This window comes from Microtus oregoni, unplaced genomic scaffold (assembly GCF_018167655.1).
Source record: "Microtus oregoni isolate MIOR12 unplaced genomic scaffold, Mior012 000050F_ref0000143, whole genome shotgun sequence".
In the NCBI taxonomy this organism is placed as follows: domain Eukaryota; kingdom Metazoa; phylum Chordata; class Mammalia; order Rodentia; family Cricetidae; genus Microtus; species Microtus oregoni.
Window position 1 is genome coordinate 1319945 of NW_024543256.1, and position 16768 is coordinate 1336712.

Sequence of the window (16768 nt, forward strand, 5' to 3'; positions counted from 1 at the left end):
ATGCCAGCTGTGGTGGTATGAGCCCATAATAATTCCAGTATTGGGAGGGTGAGGCAGAAGGGTGGTCAGTTCGAGGCCACACTGTACTAAAGGAAAAAGAAATGAAAGGAAAGAAAAGAGGAAAAGAAAAACAAGGGATTTAGAATCCCAGATTCCCTGTCAGAGTGGCTTGTTGAGGAAGGCGCTAGATGAAAATGGCTATAAATTGTAGTACTCCAAGCTTTGTGCTGGGTACTTGTACATTATGAGCCCTCCAGTTTATGGACCACTGGGGAAAGAGCCCTGGGACTTAGCAAGCAATCTTTGCTAGTATGCTTTTGATAGGTCCAAACAAAATCTTGCGACCATAGCAGGTGGCCCAGGGCTCCCGGAGGAGGAGCTGGCTCGTGCCTCAGGCCCTAGGGGGTGTGGTGTGGGCGCGCACGGATTCCAGGGTTGCTGGAGGGAGCAAGCTAGGAGCTGGGGGTGTGGGGAAGCGCGCGCCTAGGACTCAGCCATTGAGCGTAGGGGGTCGTTTCTCAGGAAGGGTTCCCCAGCGGCCCATGGGCGTTTTGCGCTGTGCACTAGAGTCTTGGGCCCAAGGAGCAGCGGCCTCATTCCCATGCGCTCTGCCTCTCAGGCCCGGGTCCATCCTCCTTGAGAGACCCCTCCTGGAGTGGTGGTACGGTCCAGGTTTAAAAGGCCCAGGCGGCCTCGGGCCAGCCCAGTGTGTGGGCGACGGCGGTTGCAGTTTTCACTGCATTCGGGGTGAGGCTGAGTGGCCACGCGAGTGGGGCTGCTGTAGGGCACGGGGACACGTCCACGTGGCCAGGAGTGGCCACGCCGAGTCAGCCACGTTGGAGGGACAGGTAGGTGGCTGCCATCCTTACAACTTGTGTGCCAGTAGTCTGATGGATGTCCGGGATTCAGACAGCCTAGGGGGTCCAGATGGTTTCAGGGGTCAGGCTCTGTCCCTGCATCTCGAGGCTCACTAGGCACTATATACCCTGAGTAGGAAGAGATGGTCAACTCTGTTGTAGCACCATTGCCTGATATGATCCTTTTGTAGAGGAGGAGCAGTATCTCTGAGCATTGCTGTGGCCTCTGCATCGACTAAGGTCTCCACGGTTCTGCCTAGGGGTGCTCCCAATGGGGGCAGGACTGGCTGGGTTGGTAGCACCATGGGGGAGCATTGTGGGAGAGCAGGGGCTGTGGACCCACATATCTGTATGGAGCTTTCCTCATTATCATGCTCTTTGCTGCCAGGGCTGTAGCAGAGGGACTGGGTGCGTCTGTGATGCCTGAGGTTGCCACTTAGAGGTGGGGGCTGGGGTGGGGTTTTGGGCTGCAAATCACGACTTTCCAGGTCTCATTCCCAGTCTGTCCCTGGCCAGTTTCTAAAACTGGCTTTCTTCAGAGTGTAGAAGAGGTGAGGGCAGGATGCAGCTGCTTTTCTCTTTCTCCTTCCATTCTTCTGGCTGTTGCATGAGGGGTCCTGGATGCAGACCTGACAAAAGAACCCCAGAGAGCTGATCAATCTGAGCTGAAACTTGGCAGTTTCAAACTGAAATTGCTCCCTGTTCCTGCGTTTCTTTTTTCTTTTTTCTGCCTCCTTGCCCCCCTCCCATGCTGAGTCCCTCCTGTGTCCCTTGGAAATTGGGCAGTGAAAGGTAGCACTGTGCTCTGCTCCATTGACTGCAGAGACTGCTCTGCTTTGCAGCCTGGGGCTGGCTGGGTGTGGCCTGGGGGTGAAGTGCACTTTCCCTATCTGTGTGTGCCTTGCCCCACATCCCTAAGGCTGCAATTGTATTTGAGGATGCTGCTTCCTACATATAAGACTTCTTGGACTCCCAAAAGTGGGTAAGACCCCTCTGCCCCTACCTCTCTCTGACTGACTTCTGGATCTTCAGGGAGAGCCACACAGGCCTGGCAGAGCATCTGTCTGCCTGTATCTGAGCAAAGCTTGACTTACATCTGTCTCGGTGAGAGTCTTGGCTTTGTGTTGCAGCACTAAGGCCAGACAGCAGACTCCTGAATAGGCAGCCGAGACCCTCAGGGAGAGAAAGCACCTGAGAGACCATGAGCTAGAGAAGTGGTGGCACTGAAACCAATCTCAGGCCTTAATTCTCCAGAGCTTCGCTCTAGGACTCCTGTTGGCAGCATCACTCACAGCCCCAGCATGTGATTGTTCTCTCTTTGCCTTTCTCCTTCCCCAGCTCAGGCAAGGGGTATTTGAGTCGAGGCTCCCCTGTGATGTTCTGCCATCAACTGCTCTCAGCCTTGGGGTGTAATGTTTGGGTCCCATTTCTGGTATGGCCTCCCACCCCATCCTTTTAAGCATCTGGCTCTGCTGCCCCCTTGGGTGTGGTCCAGTTAAGACAAGGCTTCTTGGCTTCTTTCCAGTACAGGGGTGGAGGATGATTGATGGCTTCCAAGCTTGCCTGTACTTGTTACTCATTCATTTGCCCTATTAGAGGCCCTTCCCCTCTCCCAGCCTCAGTCACCATCTGGGGCTCTGTCATGTTGGATGAGTTTCCCTGCCCCTCTGTGGCATGGAGCCTGGCCTGCCAGGGTCCCTGGGCCGGGCAGGTCAGGGGGATGGAGAAGAGCTTGGGCCTGGGGTCTCTGACTCCCACTTGTTGTCTCTCCTCAGGCCTGTCCCTGGTACAGCTGCCGGTCATGCCCACTGTCTGCCTTCTCCCATTGCTATTCTTCACTATAGGAGGGTGCCTGGGTAGCAGCAGGCCCTTTCATACCTTTGTGGTGACAGATACCACACTGACTCACCTGACTGTCCACCGAGTGACTGGTGAGGTATTTGTAGGTGCAGTGAACAGAGTTTTCAAGCTGGCTCCAAACCTGACTGAGCTACGGGCCCATGTTACAGGGCCCGTTGAGGACAATTCTCGTTGCTACCCACCCCCTAGCATGCGTGTGTGCTCCCATCGCCTGGTGCCCGTGGACAATGTGAACAAGCTGCTCCTCATAGACTATGCAGCCCGTCGTCTGGTAGCTTGTGGCAGTATCTGGCAGGGCATCTGCCAATTCCTGCGTCTGGATGATCTCTTCAAGTTGGGTGAGCCCCACCATCGCAAGGAGCATTACCTGTCAGGGGCCCAAGAGCCTGACTCCATGGCTGGTGTCATTGTTGAACAGGGCCAGGGGCCTAGCAAGCTGTTTGTGGGCACTGCAGTTGATGGCAAGTCTGAATACTTTCCCACCTTGAGTTCCCGTAAGCTCATCGAGGATGAAGACAGTGCAGATATGTTCAGTCTGGTGGGTGAGATATTATGTCTGTTCCTTCTCTCCTCTTTCTTCTGCTTCTTATGAGTCCAGGCCTTATTCACTCCTTTCTCTCGGTCTTGACCCTACTTCTTGGGAAGGAAAGTATTGGTTTGAGAGGGAATTTGTGACCCTTCACTGACACAGAGATGTAGATCAGCTGCCGAGGACAGGAAATTGGGCAGAATTCACCTGTGGAAAGCCTGTCTCTGGAGAGGCTGAGGTCACCTTGCACTCTGTGCTGTGGATTCCAGTAATTGCCCAGGCCTGGCAGGTGGGAGATCGCAGGGGAAGCCTTTGGAAGGCCACATTGTTAGAGCAGGGTTGGGGAGTGAAGGTGGCGAAGAGAGCAGGTCTTTGTCCTGTACTCATACTTTGCTCTACTCTCCAGGTGTACCAGGATGAGTTTGTCTCCTCTCAGATCAAGATTCCTTCAGACACACTTTCCCTGTACCCTGCCTTTGACATCTACTACATATATGGCTTTGTCAGTGCCTCGTTCGTGTACTTCTTAACACTGCAGCTGGACACCCAGCAGACGCTGCTGGATACAGCAGGCGAGAAATTCTTCACATCCAAGATTGTGCGCATGTGTTCAGGAGACTCAGAGTTCTACTCTTATGTAGAGTTTCCCATTGGCTGCTCCTGGCATGGTGTGGAGTACCGCTTAGTGCAGAGTGCCCACTTGGCCAAGCCTGGCCAGCTCCTGGCCCAGGCTTTGGGTGTGCCAGCCGATGAGGATGTCCTCTTCACCATCTTCTCTCAGGGCCAGAAGAACCGAGCCAGCCCACCTCGGCAGACCATCCTTTGCCTCTTCACTCTCAGCAACATCAATGCCCACATGCGGCAGCGAATCCAATCATGCTACCGTGGGGAGGGCACACTGGCCCTGCCCTGGCTGCTGAATAAGGAGCTGCCATGCATCAACACCGTGAGCCCTTTGCTTGCCCTGATGTCCCTGTGCTACACATGACAACTCTGTTTTTCTGCTTATCTGCTGGGTGGCTGTCTGTCCAATCCCAGGCTTGGCATGGTCCTGGGAGTGACTGATACCTTTGTTCTGACACCTGCTTTACCTTTCTTGAGAGCCTAACTCTGTACACCTTCATTTTTCTGACTATTAATTCCCAGCTTGCTCTCTGTTCTATATCAAGTCTTGTAAACCCAGGTTTCTCCTCCCTCTCCCTCATTTCTGTCACCAGTCCCATTTTCCCATGGGGTCCTAGGGCAAACTGTCAGGCATGTCTAGAGGGCAGTAGCTTCCAGGTTCTGCTTCTTTACAGAACATGGGGTCTAATAGCATCTCTCACTCACCCCTCTTGTGTCACCAGCCCATGCAGATCAATGGAAACTTCTGTGGGTTAGTGTTGAATCAACCATTGGGTGGCCTACACGTGATTGAGGGGCTACCCCTGTTGGCCGACAGCACTGACGGCATGGCCAGTGTAGCTGCTTATACCTACCACCAGCACTCTGTGGTTTTCATCGGTACACGCAGTGGTAATCTGAAGAAGGTTAGTCCTGGAACCCTTGTATTATGGGATTGGAAACATATTTTCACACTATGGGAAGAAGGGCTGGGAACAGAATGTGCACATGAGCCTAGGTTACTCTGAACAGGGTATGATGACTTCGCAGGTTAGGCCCCAAGAGCTGAGTCCTCCTCCTTGGGTAACTTCTCTGCCATCTACCTTCACTAGCCATTTTTTAGCTGAATCCAAGAGTTGGAGCTGCCGGCCTTCTGACTGAGTGCAGGCTCAAGGAGGTCCTGTCTGACCAGCTCAGATGCAATCTAGACAGTCCCTGGGTACTGGGAACTATGGTAGGGTGAAGCTGGTCTGTCATTTCTCTGTCCTGGTTTGTGGCTCAGGTGCGGGTTGATGGCTCTCAGGATGCCCAGCTGTATGAGACGGTCTCTGTTGTAGAGGGCAGCCCCATACTCCGAGACCTGCTCTTTAGCCCTGACCACCAGCACATCTATCTCCTGAGTGAGAAGCAGGTGGGCCCATGGTGGGTGGTGGTGGATGGTGGGGTAGGGGTGGGCTGTGTGCTGATGTGGCTGTTCCCAGGTGAGCCAACTCCCGGTGGAGACCTGTGAGCAGTATCTGAGCTGCGCTGCATGCCTGGGCTCAGGGGACCCACACTGTGGTTGGTGTGTGCTACAGCACAGGTGAGGGCAGTGGGTGAGGGACATGGGGCAGCAATGGGCTCCCTGGGGCCATTATCTTGGGAGACAGAAGGACTTAAGAGGGCCTTGCCAACTGGACAGAAGCCAGCCACACTTGCTATACTTTCCTTCACCCACCTGCTCCATTTTCCCCAGCCTTGAGCCTTGAGCCTTCCCCTCCCTCCCTTCTCCTCCACTTTCTCCAGCTAATGAGCAGAACTTCTAACCTGAGTGACGTCCCTTGGATCTCAGGGGATGAGGCCAAGGCACACTGTTGCCTGGCAGTAGGAGCTGGGTATGCTGTCCTCTGCCCCTCTCAGCCTCTTACTGCAACCCCATCTGGTCACATGAGCACAACCCCTCCTGGGACAGTGCTCAGGCTGCTCTGGCCTGTTCCCATGCAGGTGCTGCCGTGAAGAGGCCTGCTCAGGTGCCTCTGCTCCACATGGCTTTGCCGAGGAGCTGAACAAATGTGTACAGGTGCGGGTCCGGCCCAATAATGTGTCGGTGACATCCCCTGGAGTGCAGGTAAGTGATATGGTGGGTACTTGGGCCCGTTATGCTTCATGAGGGAGGGGCACATTCTGCTCTGAGCTCTCTGCCTTCCCCAGCTGACAATAGCCATGCGCAACGTGCCAGACCTTAGTGCGGGTGTGAGCTGTTCATTTGAGGAGGTGACTAAAAGAGAGGCTATTCTCCTGACCTCTGGAGAGCTTCGTTGCCCTTCACCATCCCTCCAGGAGCTCCAGACACTTACCAGAGGGCATGGTCAGTGGACTGGGGCTGTTTTGGGTGTTGTGGGGTAGGGCAGGATTCCAGGCTAGTTGGTGATGGGATGGCCACCTGTTTGCTTCAGGGGCCACTCATACTGTGCAGCTGCAGCTGCTCTCCATGGAGACTGGTGTGAGGTTTGCTGGGGTTGACTTTGTCTTCTACAACTGCAGTGCCCTTCAGTCGTGAGTACCAGGTCCAGAATCTGTCGCTAGGCCTGGGGATAGATAGGTGCTTTTGGATATATAAAACTTGCAGTGTGGTTGTTTCTAGGACTTTTGGGGTGAGCTCTGTCCCCACTTCTGTCCAATCCTTATGTGCACTATGTGACTTATGCAGGTTCTGCCTGCCCTCTTCATTTGTTCCCCAGTGCATTTTGTTGGAGGGTGAGAACAGGGTGGTGTAACCTTTGTTATTTCTGAAGCCACTTCCCTCTCCAGGTGCATGTCCTGTGTTGGCAGCCCTTACCCCTGCCACTGGTGTAAGTACCGCCATGTGTGTACCAGCCACCCACACGAGTGCTCCTTCCAGGAGGGCAGGGTCCACAGCCCTGAGGTGAGGTGGTGCAGTGCGCTGCAAAAGATTGGGCTCCTTGGCTGGCCTCACACTTTTTTGTTTGTTCTACTATTTCCTTGGGCCTGGAGAATGGTGGGTAGATCAACATGCTCTGACTGCTGTTCTCCTCCCAGGGATGTCCTGAGATCCTGCCTCGAGGAGACCTCTTGATCCCTGTGGGTGTCATGCAGCCTCTAACCCTGCGGGCTAAGAATCTGCCACAACCTCAGTCAGGCCAGAAGAATTATGAATGTGTAGTCCGTGTACAGGGGCGGCAGCATCGGGTACCTGCAGTGCGCTTTAACAGCAGCAGTGTGCAGTGCCAGAATGCTTCGGTGAGGTCCAGGGTGTGTCAGCCAGGGACAATTGTTTTGTTGTTATATTGTTGTTGCTGTCAGTGGTGGTGGTTTGTTTGTTGGTGGTTTTTTTTTTTTTTTGGCGTATGCCCAGCTTACTGATCTGGAAGCCTCTGGTTGATCTGGTTGATTCTGGCAGGCACGTTTTAGTCTTTTTTTTCCCTCCCTCCCCCCAGTCTTTTTTTTTTTTTAAATTGCGGATTACTAAATTGGGCAAGGATTTTGCTTATCTTATTTATACTCATGTGGTTCCATTTTTTTCTTAGTATTTCTATGAAGGTGATGAGTTTGGTGACACTGAACTGGACTTCTCTGTGGTCTGGGATGGAGATTTCCCCATTGATAAGCCTCCCAGCTTCCGAGGTAAGGCATGAAAATGGTCCAAGGAATGTGTTCCTGGGGCAGGGTTGACACTACTGGGGGCAAGTCTGGAGGCCCTAGATCCCCCTGCTTCTCTGCCACTGCCTGCCCTATCAGTAGTCCTCTGTGCCTGCAGCCCTTCTTTACAAGTGCTGGGCTCAGAGGCCTAGTTGTGGCCTCTGCCTCAAAGCTGATCCCCGCTTCAACTGTGGCTGGTGCATCTCGGAGCACAAGTGCCAACTGAGGGCTCACTGCCCAGCTCCCAAGAGCAACTGGATGCACCCAAGCCAGAAGGGTGCCCGATGCAGCCATCCGCGAGTCACCCAGGTTAGCTTCACATACTAGTCCTACCTGGCCTGCTGGGCATGTATGAGTCTGCCATGATCTTCTTGCCTCTTATCCTGTTCTACAGATCCACCCACTCACAGGACCCAAGGAAGGTGGCACCCGGGTCACCATTGTGGGTGAGAACCTGGGCCTCACTTTCCGTGAGGTTGGCCTGCGTGTAGCTGGTGTACGTTGTAACTCCATCCCCACTGAATATGTTAGTGCTGAAAGGTGAGTGTGGCCATGTTGCATACCCTGTCCTTGTGTACCACGGCTGGTCCTGACCTTCTGTGACTCCTAGGATTGTATGTGAGATGGAGGAATCACTGGTGCCCAACCCACCATCTGGGCCTGCTGAGCTCTGTGTAGGTGACTGTTCAGCTGACTTTCGCACACAGTCGGATCAGCTCTACAGCTTTGTGGTATGTGGCCTACCAGTCCCTTCTCCTTCCCAAGCTTTCTCCCTTCTCTATCTGGGGGAATGTGGAGTAGCCATTGGATGGGGCTGGCTCCTACCTCCTCTTAAGGGCTGCTTCTTTCCCAGACCCCAACATTTGACCATGTGAGTCCTACTCGGGGCCCAGCTTCTGGGGGCACTCGGCTCACCATCTCTGGAACTTCTCTGGATGCTGGCAGCAGGGTCACGGTGATTGTAAGAGATGGCGAGTGCCAATTTGTGAGGTGGGCCTGAGCACAAGCAGTCTGGAGTTGAGCATTATGTGGAGGGCTATGGGGACAGGGTTGTCAAAGATGCCAGGCCACCTGCTCCAAGCCTACCTGCTTTCTTACGTAGGAGAGATGCCGAGGCAATCGTGTGTATCTCGCCTGTCTCCACCCTGGGCCCAAGCCAGGCCCCTATCAGCCTTGCCATTGACCATGCCAACATCTCCAGCCCTGGAGTCATCTACACCTACACCCAGGACCCCACTGTCACACACCTTGAGCCAACCTGGAGCATCATCAAGTGAGACCCTGAGGAGGATGGGATTAAGGACTGAATTGGGGCTCTGAGTGTCTCTCTTTGGGTCTTACCTGTTACTGGGTCTTGGGGCATCAAATCCTTCCTATACCCACGTCAGTAAGGAGCACAGAGTTCTCCTGCCCATAAGAGCATTGCACCTACTAAATGATCCAAAGTTCGAGGCTCTGAGCTCTCAGAAAAACCTTGGTAACTTCAGGGCAGGTGGGGTTGGGGGAGCCTGAGACCTTTCCCCATCTCTCCAGTGGAAGTACTGCCATCACTGTGAGTGGGACCCATCTGCTGACAGTGCAAGAACCCCGTGTACGGGCGAAGTACCGTGGTATTGAGACCACTAATGTAAGTAGCAGCTTCCTACTCCTCTCCCACCCTTTCTACTTACTCAAGGCTTCATGCACTGAGGTGATTGCCATTGTCTCCACAGACATGCCAGGTGATCAATGACACTGCAATGTTATGTAAGGCCCCTGGCATCTTCCTTGGGCACCCTCAGCCTCGGGCCCAAGGCGAGCACCCTGATGAGTTTGGCTTCTTGCTGGATCATGTGCAGACAGCTCGATCCCTCAACCGTTCTTCCTTCACCTACTATCCCGATCCCAGCTTTGAACCACTTGGGCCATCTGGTGTGCTAGATGTCAAACCTGGCTCACATGTTGTATTGAAGGTGCTGGGAATAGGGGTAGGGAGTAAGGAGGGGAGGAGCAGAGACCTGGAGAGTTTGACTGTGTCTGTGTGGGTTATCTACTGTTAGGGCAAGAACCTGATCCCTGCTGCAGCTGGCAGCTCCCGCCTCAACTATACAGTGCTGATTGGAGGACAGCCATGTGCACTGACTGTTTCAGATACTCAACTTCTGTGTGATTCCCCTAGCCAGACAGGCCGGCAACCAGTCATGGTGAGTATAGGCTTCAGAGGCCATCAGGGCAGCCTTGGATGTACATGGGTGTTGGTTCACCATGAGCCTCCTTTTACAGGTACTGGTGGGCGGATTGGAGTTCTGGTTGGGCACCCTGCACATCACTGCTGATCGGGCACTAACTTTACCAGCTATGGTGGGGCTGGCAGCAGGGGGTGGGCTCTTGCTGCTGGCCATCACTGCTGTGCTGGTTGCCTACAAGCAAAAGACTCAAGATGCAGACCGAACACTAAAGCGGCTCCAGCTACAGATGGACAACCTGGAATCTCGTGTGGCGTTGGAGTGCAAAGAAGGTGCCTAAAGCTGGGAGTGTACCACAGTTTGTGAGAGCTGAGGAATTTCCCTGCCTCTTGCTCAACTCATTCCACCCTACTTTCCCCCAGCTTTTGCTGAGCTACAGACAGATATCAATGAACTGACAAACCACATGGATGGTGTGCAGATTCCCTTCTTGGACTATCGGACCTATGCCGTGCGGGTGCTTTTCCCTGGCATTGAGGCCCACCCAGTGCTCAAGGAGCTGGATGTAAGCCACCCCCTGCCCCCACAGCCTGTTCATGTTCTATTTCCCCCAGAGCCACCACTGCCTACCTTCTGAGAATCTCTGGTCCCCACAGACTCCCCCCAACGTGGAGAAGGCCCTACGCTTGTTTGGGCAGCTGCTGCACAGCCGTGCCTTCCTGCTCACCTTCATCCACACTTTGGAGGCCCAGAGCAGCTTCTCTATGCGTGACCGTGGCACTGTAGCATCCCTCACCATGGTGGCTCTGCAGAGCCGGCTTGACTATGCCACTGGACTACTCAAGCAACTGCTGGCTGACCTCATAGAGAAAAACCTGGAGAGCAAGAACCACCCAAAGCTGCTATTGCGCAGGTATGTAACTCTCTTGCCTGGCCTCTCCTCTAGCCCACTCCTCCATTTCCTATTTTGGGCCCTTCTGTCTGTTCAAGCCCCACCCTTGCCAGGCCAGGGCCTCAGGACCTATCTCTTACCACAGGACAGAGTCAGTGGCTGAGAAGATGCTCACCAACTGGTTTACATTCCTGCTGCATAAGTTCCTGAAGGTGTGCTTAGTAGGGCTGGGCAGTAGGGGAGGAATGTTCAGGGGTAGATGCAGTTGATTGGTAGGCCAGACAGGCAGCCAGCTATGCTCTTGACTCTGGGTGTAGGAGTGTGCCGGGGAGCCACTTTTCCTGCTGTACTGTGCCATTAAGCAACAGATGGAGAAAGGTCCCATTGATGCCATAACAGGGGAGGCCCGCTACTCCTTAAGTGAGGATAAACTCATCCGGCAGCAGATTGACTACAAGACCCTGGTGAGCATGGGGCCATGTGAATAGGAGAAGGGGTGGAGGAGCTTTGCTCAGGATTGATGCTGGGGTCCTTCACTCTTAGACTCTTCATTGTGTGTGCCTGGAGGGCGAGGGCAGTGCTCAGGTCCCTGTGAAGGCTCTCAACTGTGACAGCATCACCCAGGCCAAAGACAAGCTGTTGGATACTGTGTACAAGGGTATCCCATACTCTCAGCGCCCCAAAGCTGAGGACATGGACTTGGGTAAGGTCTCTCCCCTTTCTCCTAGCCCCCCACCTTCCAAACCCTCCCAGGGTGCTCTCACACTCTGTACTTGAGCTCTATTCCTTAAGAGAAATGAGTCTAAGGCTTTGTGGGGTAAATGTCCCTAAGAGCTGACTGTGGTCTGCAGAATGGCGCCAGGGCCGCATGGCCCGAATCATCCTTCAAGATGAGGATGTCACTACAAAGATAGAGTGTGACTGGAAGAGGGTCAACTCACTGGCCCACTACCAGGTGAGGAACTGGCAGCCTATTCATACCCCAGGCTACCTAGGAGCAGTGGCTCCCAGCCCTTATCCTTATACTCATGAACCCTCCTCATAGGGCCTTGGTTACCACTACATTGAAGAGCCTGGATTAGTGGTGGCGCCTTGGCTTCCTGCACTGCCCCTTCTTTGTCTTTGGATCTCCAGGTGACAGATGGTTCCTTAGTAGCCTTGGTGCCCAAACAAGTGTCTGCCTATAACATGGCCAACTCTTTCTCCTTCACCCGTTCACTCAGTCGCTACGGTAGGTATCATCATCATGGTGACTTCTGCTGACCCTTTAATTAAGGCTGTGTAAGCCATCTTTGGAAGCTTCAAGTAGTTGTCTTGACCCAGCTGGAAATCTACCATTACTTTGGGCACCCGTTCTGTAGAGCCTGGTAGGGAGGGGTGGCAAGAACAGATGGTTTCCACAAAGGCTCCTGGGCTCTTGGAGGAGAGTGGAGTAAGAGGGTGGGTAATGGCCATGGCCTGTTGGGGCCTAAGGGTCATATCTCTCCTCTGCCCTAGAGAGCTTGCTCCGTGCTGCCAGCAGCCCGGATAGCCTGCGTTCCCGAGCACCTATGCTTACACCTGACCAGGAGGCAGGCACCAAGCTGTGGCATCTGGTGAAGAACCATGATCATGCTGATCACCGAGAGGGAGACCGTGGCAACAAGATGGTCTCAGAAATATATCTGACAAGGCTGCTGGCCACCAAGGTGTGGGCCTGCCCCAGGCTCCCTTGGTATCTGCATAGACACCCTCTAGCCCAGTCTTAGCCATGAGATGAGCTGGTCTTACCAGGCAGGGACCACACTCTCAGGGCCTTTGCAGTAGGACCTCTAGGCCTGAGGTCAAGAGCAGTTCCATTTTAGGAAGGCTGGCCCTTCAGGAAAGTACTTTACTGAGCTTTTCTTCCCCTGTCTGTCAGATTTGGGGAACTCCTTGACATAGTGGCCTTACTGTCACTCATAGGGCACATTGCAGAAGTTTGTGGATGACCTATTTGAAACTGTGTTCAGTACGGCCCATCGGGGTTCGGCTTTACCCTTGGCTATCAAGTACATGTTTGACTTCCTGGATGAACAGGCCGACCAGCGCCAGATCAGTGACCCTGATGTGCGCCACACCTGGAAAAGCAACTGGTACTTATTAGTTCCTGGATACTGCTGGCCCTTTTGAGGATGGGTGGGAGGAAGAGACTAGTGACTTAGCCAAGGCCCAAGGCCCATGGAGGCAGGTTGACTGGCAGCTGAATAGCCTATCAGACAGTGGCTTGGCCTGGAACTAAATATGAGTATATAGAAGATGGGTACTGCTGGATTGTGTGGATGGAAAATGCTAGTCTAGCACTGGAATTGGCCATTTTCTCCAAGGTCCTGCACAAGGTAGAGATACTGATGACTTGGCATAGGTGGTGGAGACAGTGAAAACTTCAGGGGTGGAGATTGAGGACAGAAAGCCTGAGTCAAGCAGAAAGTTAAAGAAAAAATCATTTTCCTAAATGTGTCCTTGCTCTTACCTCAGGAGTAGTTATGAGCTGGCCAGACAGGAACAAGGTGTAAAGGAAGGTAGTGGGGGGAAAGGGGCCCATACAGCTACTGGGGAGTTTTGACTGTATATCCCTCTGTTCAGCTTACCTCTGCGTTTCTGGGTGAATGTGATCAAGAACCCGCAGTTTGTGTTTGACATCCACAAGAATAGCATCACGGATGCCTGTTTGTCAGTGGTGGCCCAGACCTTCATGGACTCCTGTTCTACATCAGAGCACCGTCTGGGCAAGGACTCCCCTTCCAACAAGCTGCTCTACGCCAAGGATATCCCTAATTACAAGAGCTGGGTAGAGAGGTGGGCCCTGGGAAACTGCTGTGTGTGCCTGGTGGCTGGCTGGAACTGCCTGCCTAAACAGCCTGTCTGAGGCTGGCCAAACACTGATAACACATGAGTTTTGGCTTTTGTGACATGTGCATGATTGACTCACCCAGGGTTTCTTCAGGTACTACCGAGATATCGCAAAGATGGCATCAATCAGTGACCAGGACATGGATGCCTACCTAGTGGAACAATCCCGCCTCCATGCCAATGACTTCAATGTTCTAAGTGCACTCAGTGAGCTCTACTTCTATGTCACCAAGTATCGTCAGGAGGTATGTTGATGCAACTTACAGATCCCCAGTTGGCATGGTTCTGATGATGCAATTAGGGGCAAAGGCAGGGAGGTTGATGGATTGAGGACTGCCAAGGATTTGAGCAAGATGGAACACAGAATCCATCTTGTATCTTGTCCACATTTCATTCCTTGCCTAGGAAAGGAATAGGAATAATTTCCCTAGATGCTGGGATTTAAGGAATACAGGAGAGAAACCACTAGCTGGAGTATAGAATTACCACTGGATAAAAGTTAAAAGGCTGGAGAATCAGAAGGGGTAGGCAAAGAGTTATGGGGTGGGGCCAGAGATAGGTGCATCCAGTTATTAGCAAGGCCTGTGACTTTTGTGGTTGGAGATGTCAGCAGACAGAGGAACACAACAGGGTGTGGAGACCTGGATTCATGTTCTGAGTAGCTGGATGTTGGCCACAAGCTGGAATCAAGGATGACTGCAGGAGTTCTTCAGCCTAAGTAGCTGACAGGATGAAGTTCACCACCATAAACTTAGTAATACTACAAACCGCAGGAAAGACTGTGGATGGAACAGCCTTGTGGGGCCCAGGGAACAAAGTCAAGAATCTTCAGAACCACTCAAGTCGCAGAAATAGCTAACGCCCCGAGGGAACATAGAGCATCATGGGATGGGTAGCAGGATGGAATCAAAGTTGATTGGGTCACACTGGGAAGGTTGAGCCCAGAAACTATTCTCTTGCTAACTAGACTTAAAATGACAAGTATGCAAGGCATAGGAGTCGATAGATTCAGGGGAAGTCTTGGAAGGAAGTACACTTTTGGAAACCATCAATGGAATTTAAAGCCTTGAGGCAGGGCTATGGGGAAAATGGCTCAGTTGATTGAGTACCTGGTATGAAAGCATGAGGACATGAATTTGGATTTAGAGCACCCTTGTATAAATATTGGGTGTGGTGGCATATGTCTATAATCCCAGCACTGGGGAGTGGAGATAGACAAATCCTCATAGCTCCTTGGTCAGTCAGTCTAGCCAATCAATGAATTTTTTTTTTTTTTTTTAGTTTTTCGAGACAGGGTTTCTCTGTAGCTTTGGAGCCTGTCCTGGAACTAGCTCTTGTAGACCAGGCTGGCCTCGAACTCACAGAGATCCGCCTGCCTCTGCCTCCCGAGTGCTGGGATTAAAGGCGTGCGCCACCACTGCCCGGCTCAATGAATGCTTATGTTCCATGAAAGACCATATCTCAAAAAATAAGGTGGATGGGCTGGAGAGATGGCAAAGCAGTTAAGAGCACTTTCTGTTCTTCCAGAGAATCCAAGTCCTAACAGAGCTTCAGTACTAGCACCCATATGGCAACTCACAGTCTCCTAGCTCCAGTTTCAGGGAATCCGGTCTCCTCTGACTTCTGTGGTCACCACATGTGATATACATACATACATGCAAGCAAAACACTCACACGTTTTTAAATAGGTGGAGAATGATAAAGATAAACCAGGTATTGACCTCTTGGACTTCACATCCATGCATATGTACACAGACAAGTAGAGATGTGCATGGACAGACATGGTGACACATACCTATAGTCCCTGCTAAGTGGAGGCAGAGTCAGGCAGATTGCTGTGTTTCAAGGGTAACCTGGTCTACAAAGTGAGTTGCAGGACAGTCAGAGATACATAGTAAGATACTGCCTCAAAAAAAAAGGAGCTCACCAAGGGAGATCAAGGGCTATAGAGGGAGATCTGGCCAAGCACAGCACTCTGATCCCCTCACAGGTCAAAGAGGAAAGAGGGAACTAGCAGAGGACTGGGAGGAACCCAGAGGTGGCTGGTAGAGTCAGCTCTGTATCCTGAGCCAGGCCCCTGCATGGATCAGGGAGGATGGAATGACCAGATTTGCCAAGGAGATGTTGGAGTTTGGGTTAGGCAGAAAAAGGAATTCATAACAGCAGGTATGGCTCACTTTCCAAAAGGTTACACGTGAGCCATGATAGGAGAGAAATCTCTGGAATTGGGAGTGGTATTAGGAGTCAAGGAAAAGTCGGTGGTTTTCCTGAGAAATTAGAGGTTTAGAGCTTGAGCTTGGCACAGGAACTGAAGCCTGTGGGAGGGAAGCACCCATCTAGGAAGCAAAGACTTTGTGCAGAAGTGGTGCCTGCCTTGGAGTTTGCTCCAGTGGATCCTCATCTCCTAGATCCTTACCTCACTGGACCGAGATGCCTCTTGTCGGAAGCACAAGCTTCGACAGAAGCTGGAGCAGATCATCAGCCTGGTGTCCAGCAGCAGCTGAGTGGGGAGATGGTGAGGAGGGGGCTTCCCACTTCTGAGCCATTCTCTGAGGCAGGGGAGTGGCTGGCTCTAGCATGAGTCTCTAGAGATAAGATTCGGATCTGGTGTTGTTGGGGAGGTTACCAGGCCAAGTTGCCTCCATCACACCTGGGCCCCCTTCATTAGTGCCTTGCTTTGGGCCCTGCAGGGGGAGGGGGTGATAGGACCAAGCTCCCCACTACCAGCAGCAGCAATACCCCCACCCTCTTGCCTTGTGTTCCTATGTCAAGAGAGCCCTTGCCCTCCTAGCTCTGTACACCCTACCCACCTATTTATTAACCTAACCCCACCTTAATTTCCATATGTAAATATACATGTCCCATGGGATATTGCCAGCCTCACAGACTGCCTCCTTGGTTGATCTGGGCCTTGCTTCCTGTCCTGGTTCCTTTGTGACATTGCTAGCCTTGGCTCAGCCTCTGGCATCTCACCTTTGCCGTGTCAGGCCCCACTTGTCCTAACAGAGCTTCGGTACCAGCAGCATTTGGGGTTGGATGATACATCTTGAAGCTGCCCTCAAATTGGCTGGGCCTGGCCAGCCATTGTCCCTCTACAGATGTTTCAGGAGTCAGACCACATTTTCATGGGGCCTGTTGTCTCTGAGAAAACTATAACCAGGTTGTGCTTGGGCCTGATGTGGGCCTGGGCCTCTGGGACATTCCTTGTGTCCCTACTGCCAAATTTCCTCAGTGTTGTAGGCACTTGCCCTGAACCTCTTCAGCCTCAACTGCCCCATCATGTGCCCACCCCTAAGGGGCCAAGGTGGCAGTGCCTTACTATTTTGTGTCTCCTGCCTCCTCTGAGGAATCT

At 52.6% G+C, this 16768-nt stretch overlaps 1 protein-coding gene across 1 annotated transcript; it reads left to right on the forward strand.

The window, feature by feature from the left end:
- The first annotated feature begins 751 nt into the window (after positions 1–751).
- Positions 752–15947, forward strand: LOC121437129 (plexin-A3-like). The gene is made up of 33 exons (XM_041636967.1): positions 752–848; positions 2633–3255; positions 3653–4192; positions 4593–4775; positions 5132–5260; positions 5331–5431; positions 5833–5956; positions 6040–6196; positions 6285–6384; positions 6640–6754; positions 6889–7089; positions 7377–7473; positions 7607–7797; positions 7883–8028; positions 8099–8219; positions 8342–8478; positions 8591–8761; positions 9022–9115; positions 9201–9440; positions 9528–9671; positions 9751–9985; positions 10076–10218; positions 10310–10566; positions 10691–10757; positions 10863–11009; positions 11089–11248; positions 11397–11500; positions 11680–11776; positions 12043–12233; positions 12490–12659; positions 13150–13362; positions 13511–13661; positions 15825–15947. Exons 2-33 carry the CDS (start codon positions 2659–2661, stop codon positions 15918–15920), a joined length of 5619 nt encoding a protein of 1872 aa, XP_041492901.1. The 5' UTR covers positions 752–848; positions 2633–2658; the 3' UTR covers positions 15921–15947.
- Positions 15948–16768: the final 821 nt, after the last annotated feature.

Excerpts from the sequence above, each read along its gene's own strand:
- LOC121437129 (XM_041636967.1), top strand. The coding sequence starts at position 2,659 with ATGCCCACTGTCTGCCTTCTCCCATTGCTATTCTTCACTATAGGAGGG. Across the intron at positions 6,385-6,639 it reads AACTGCAGTGCCCTTCAGTC|GTGCATGTCCTGTGTTGGCA; the intron begins GTGAGTACCAGG and ends TTCCCTCTCCAG. Across the intron at positions 8,220-8,341 it reads ATCAGCTCTACAGCTTTGTG|ACCCCAACATTTGACCATGT; the intron begins GTATGTGGCCTA and ends CTTCTTTCCCAG.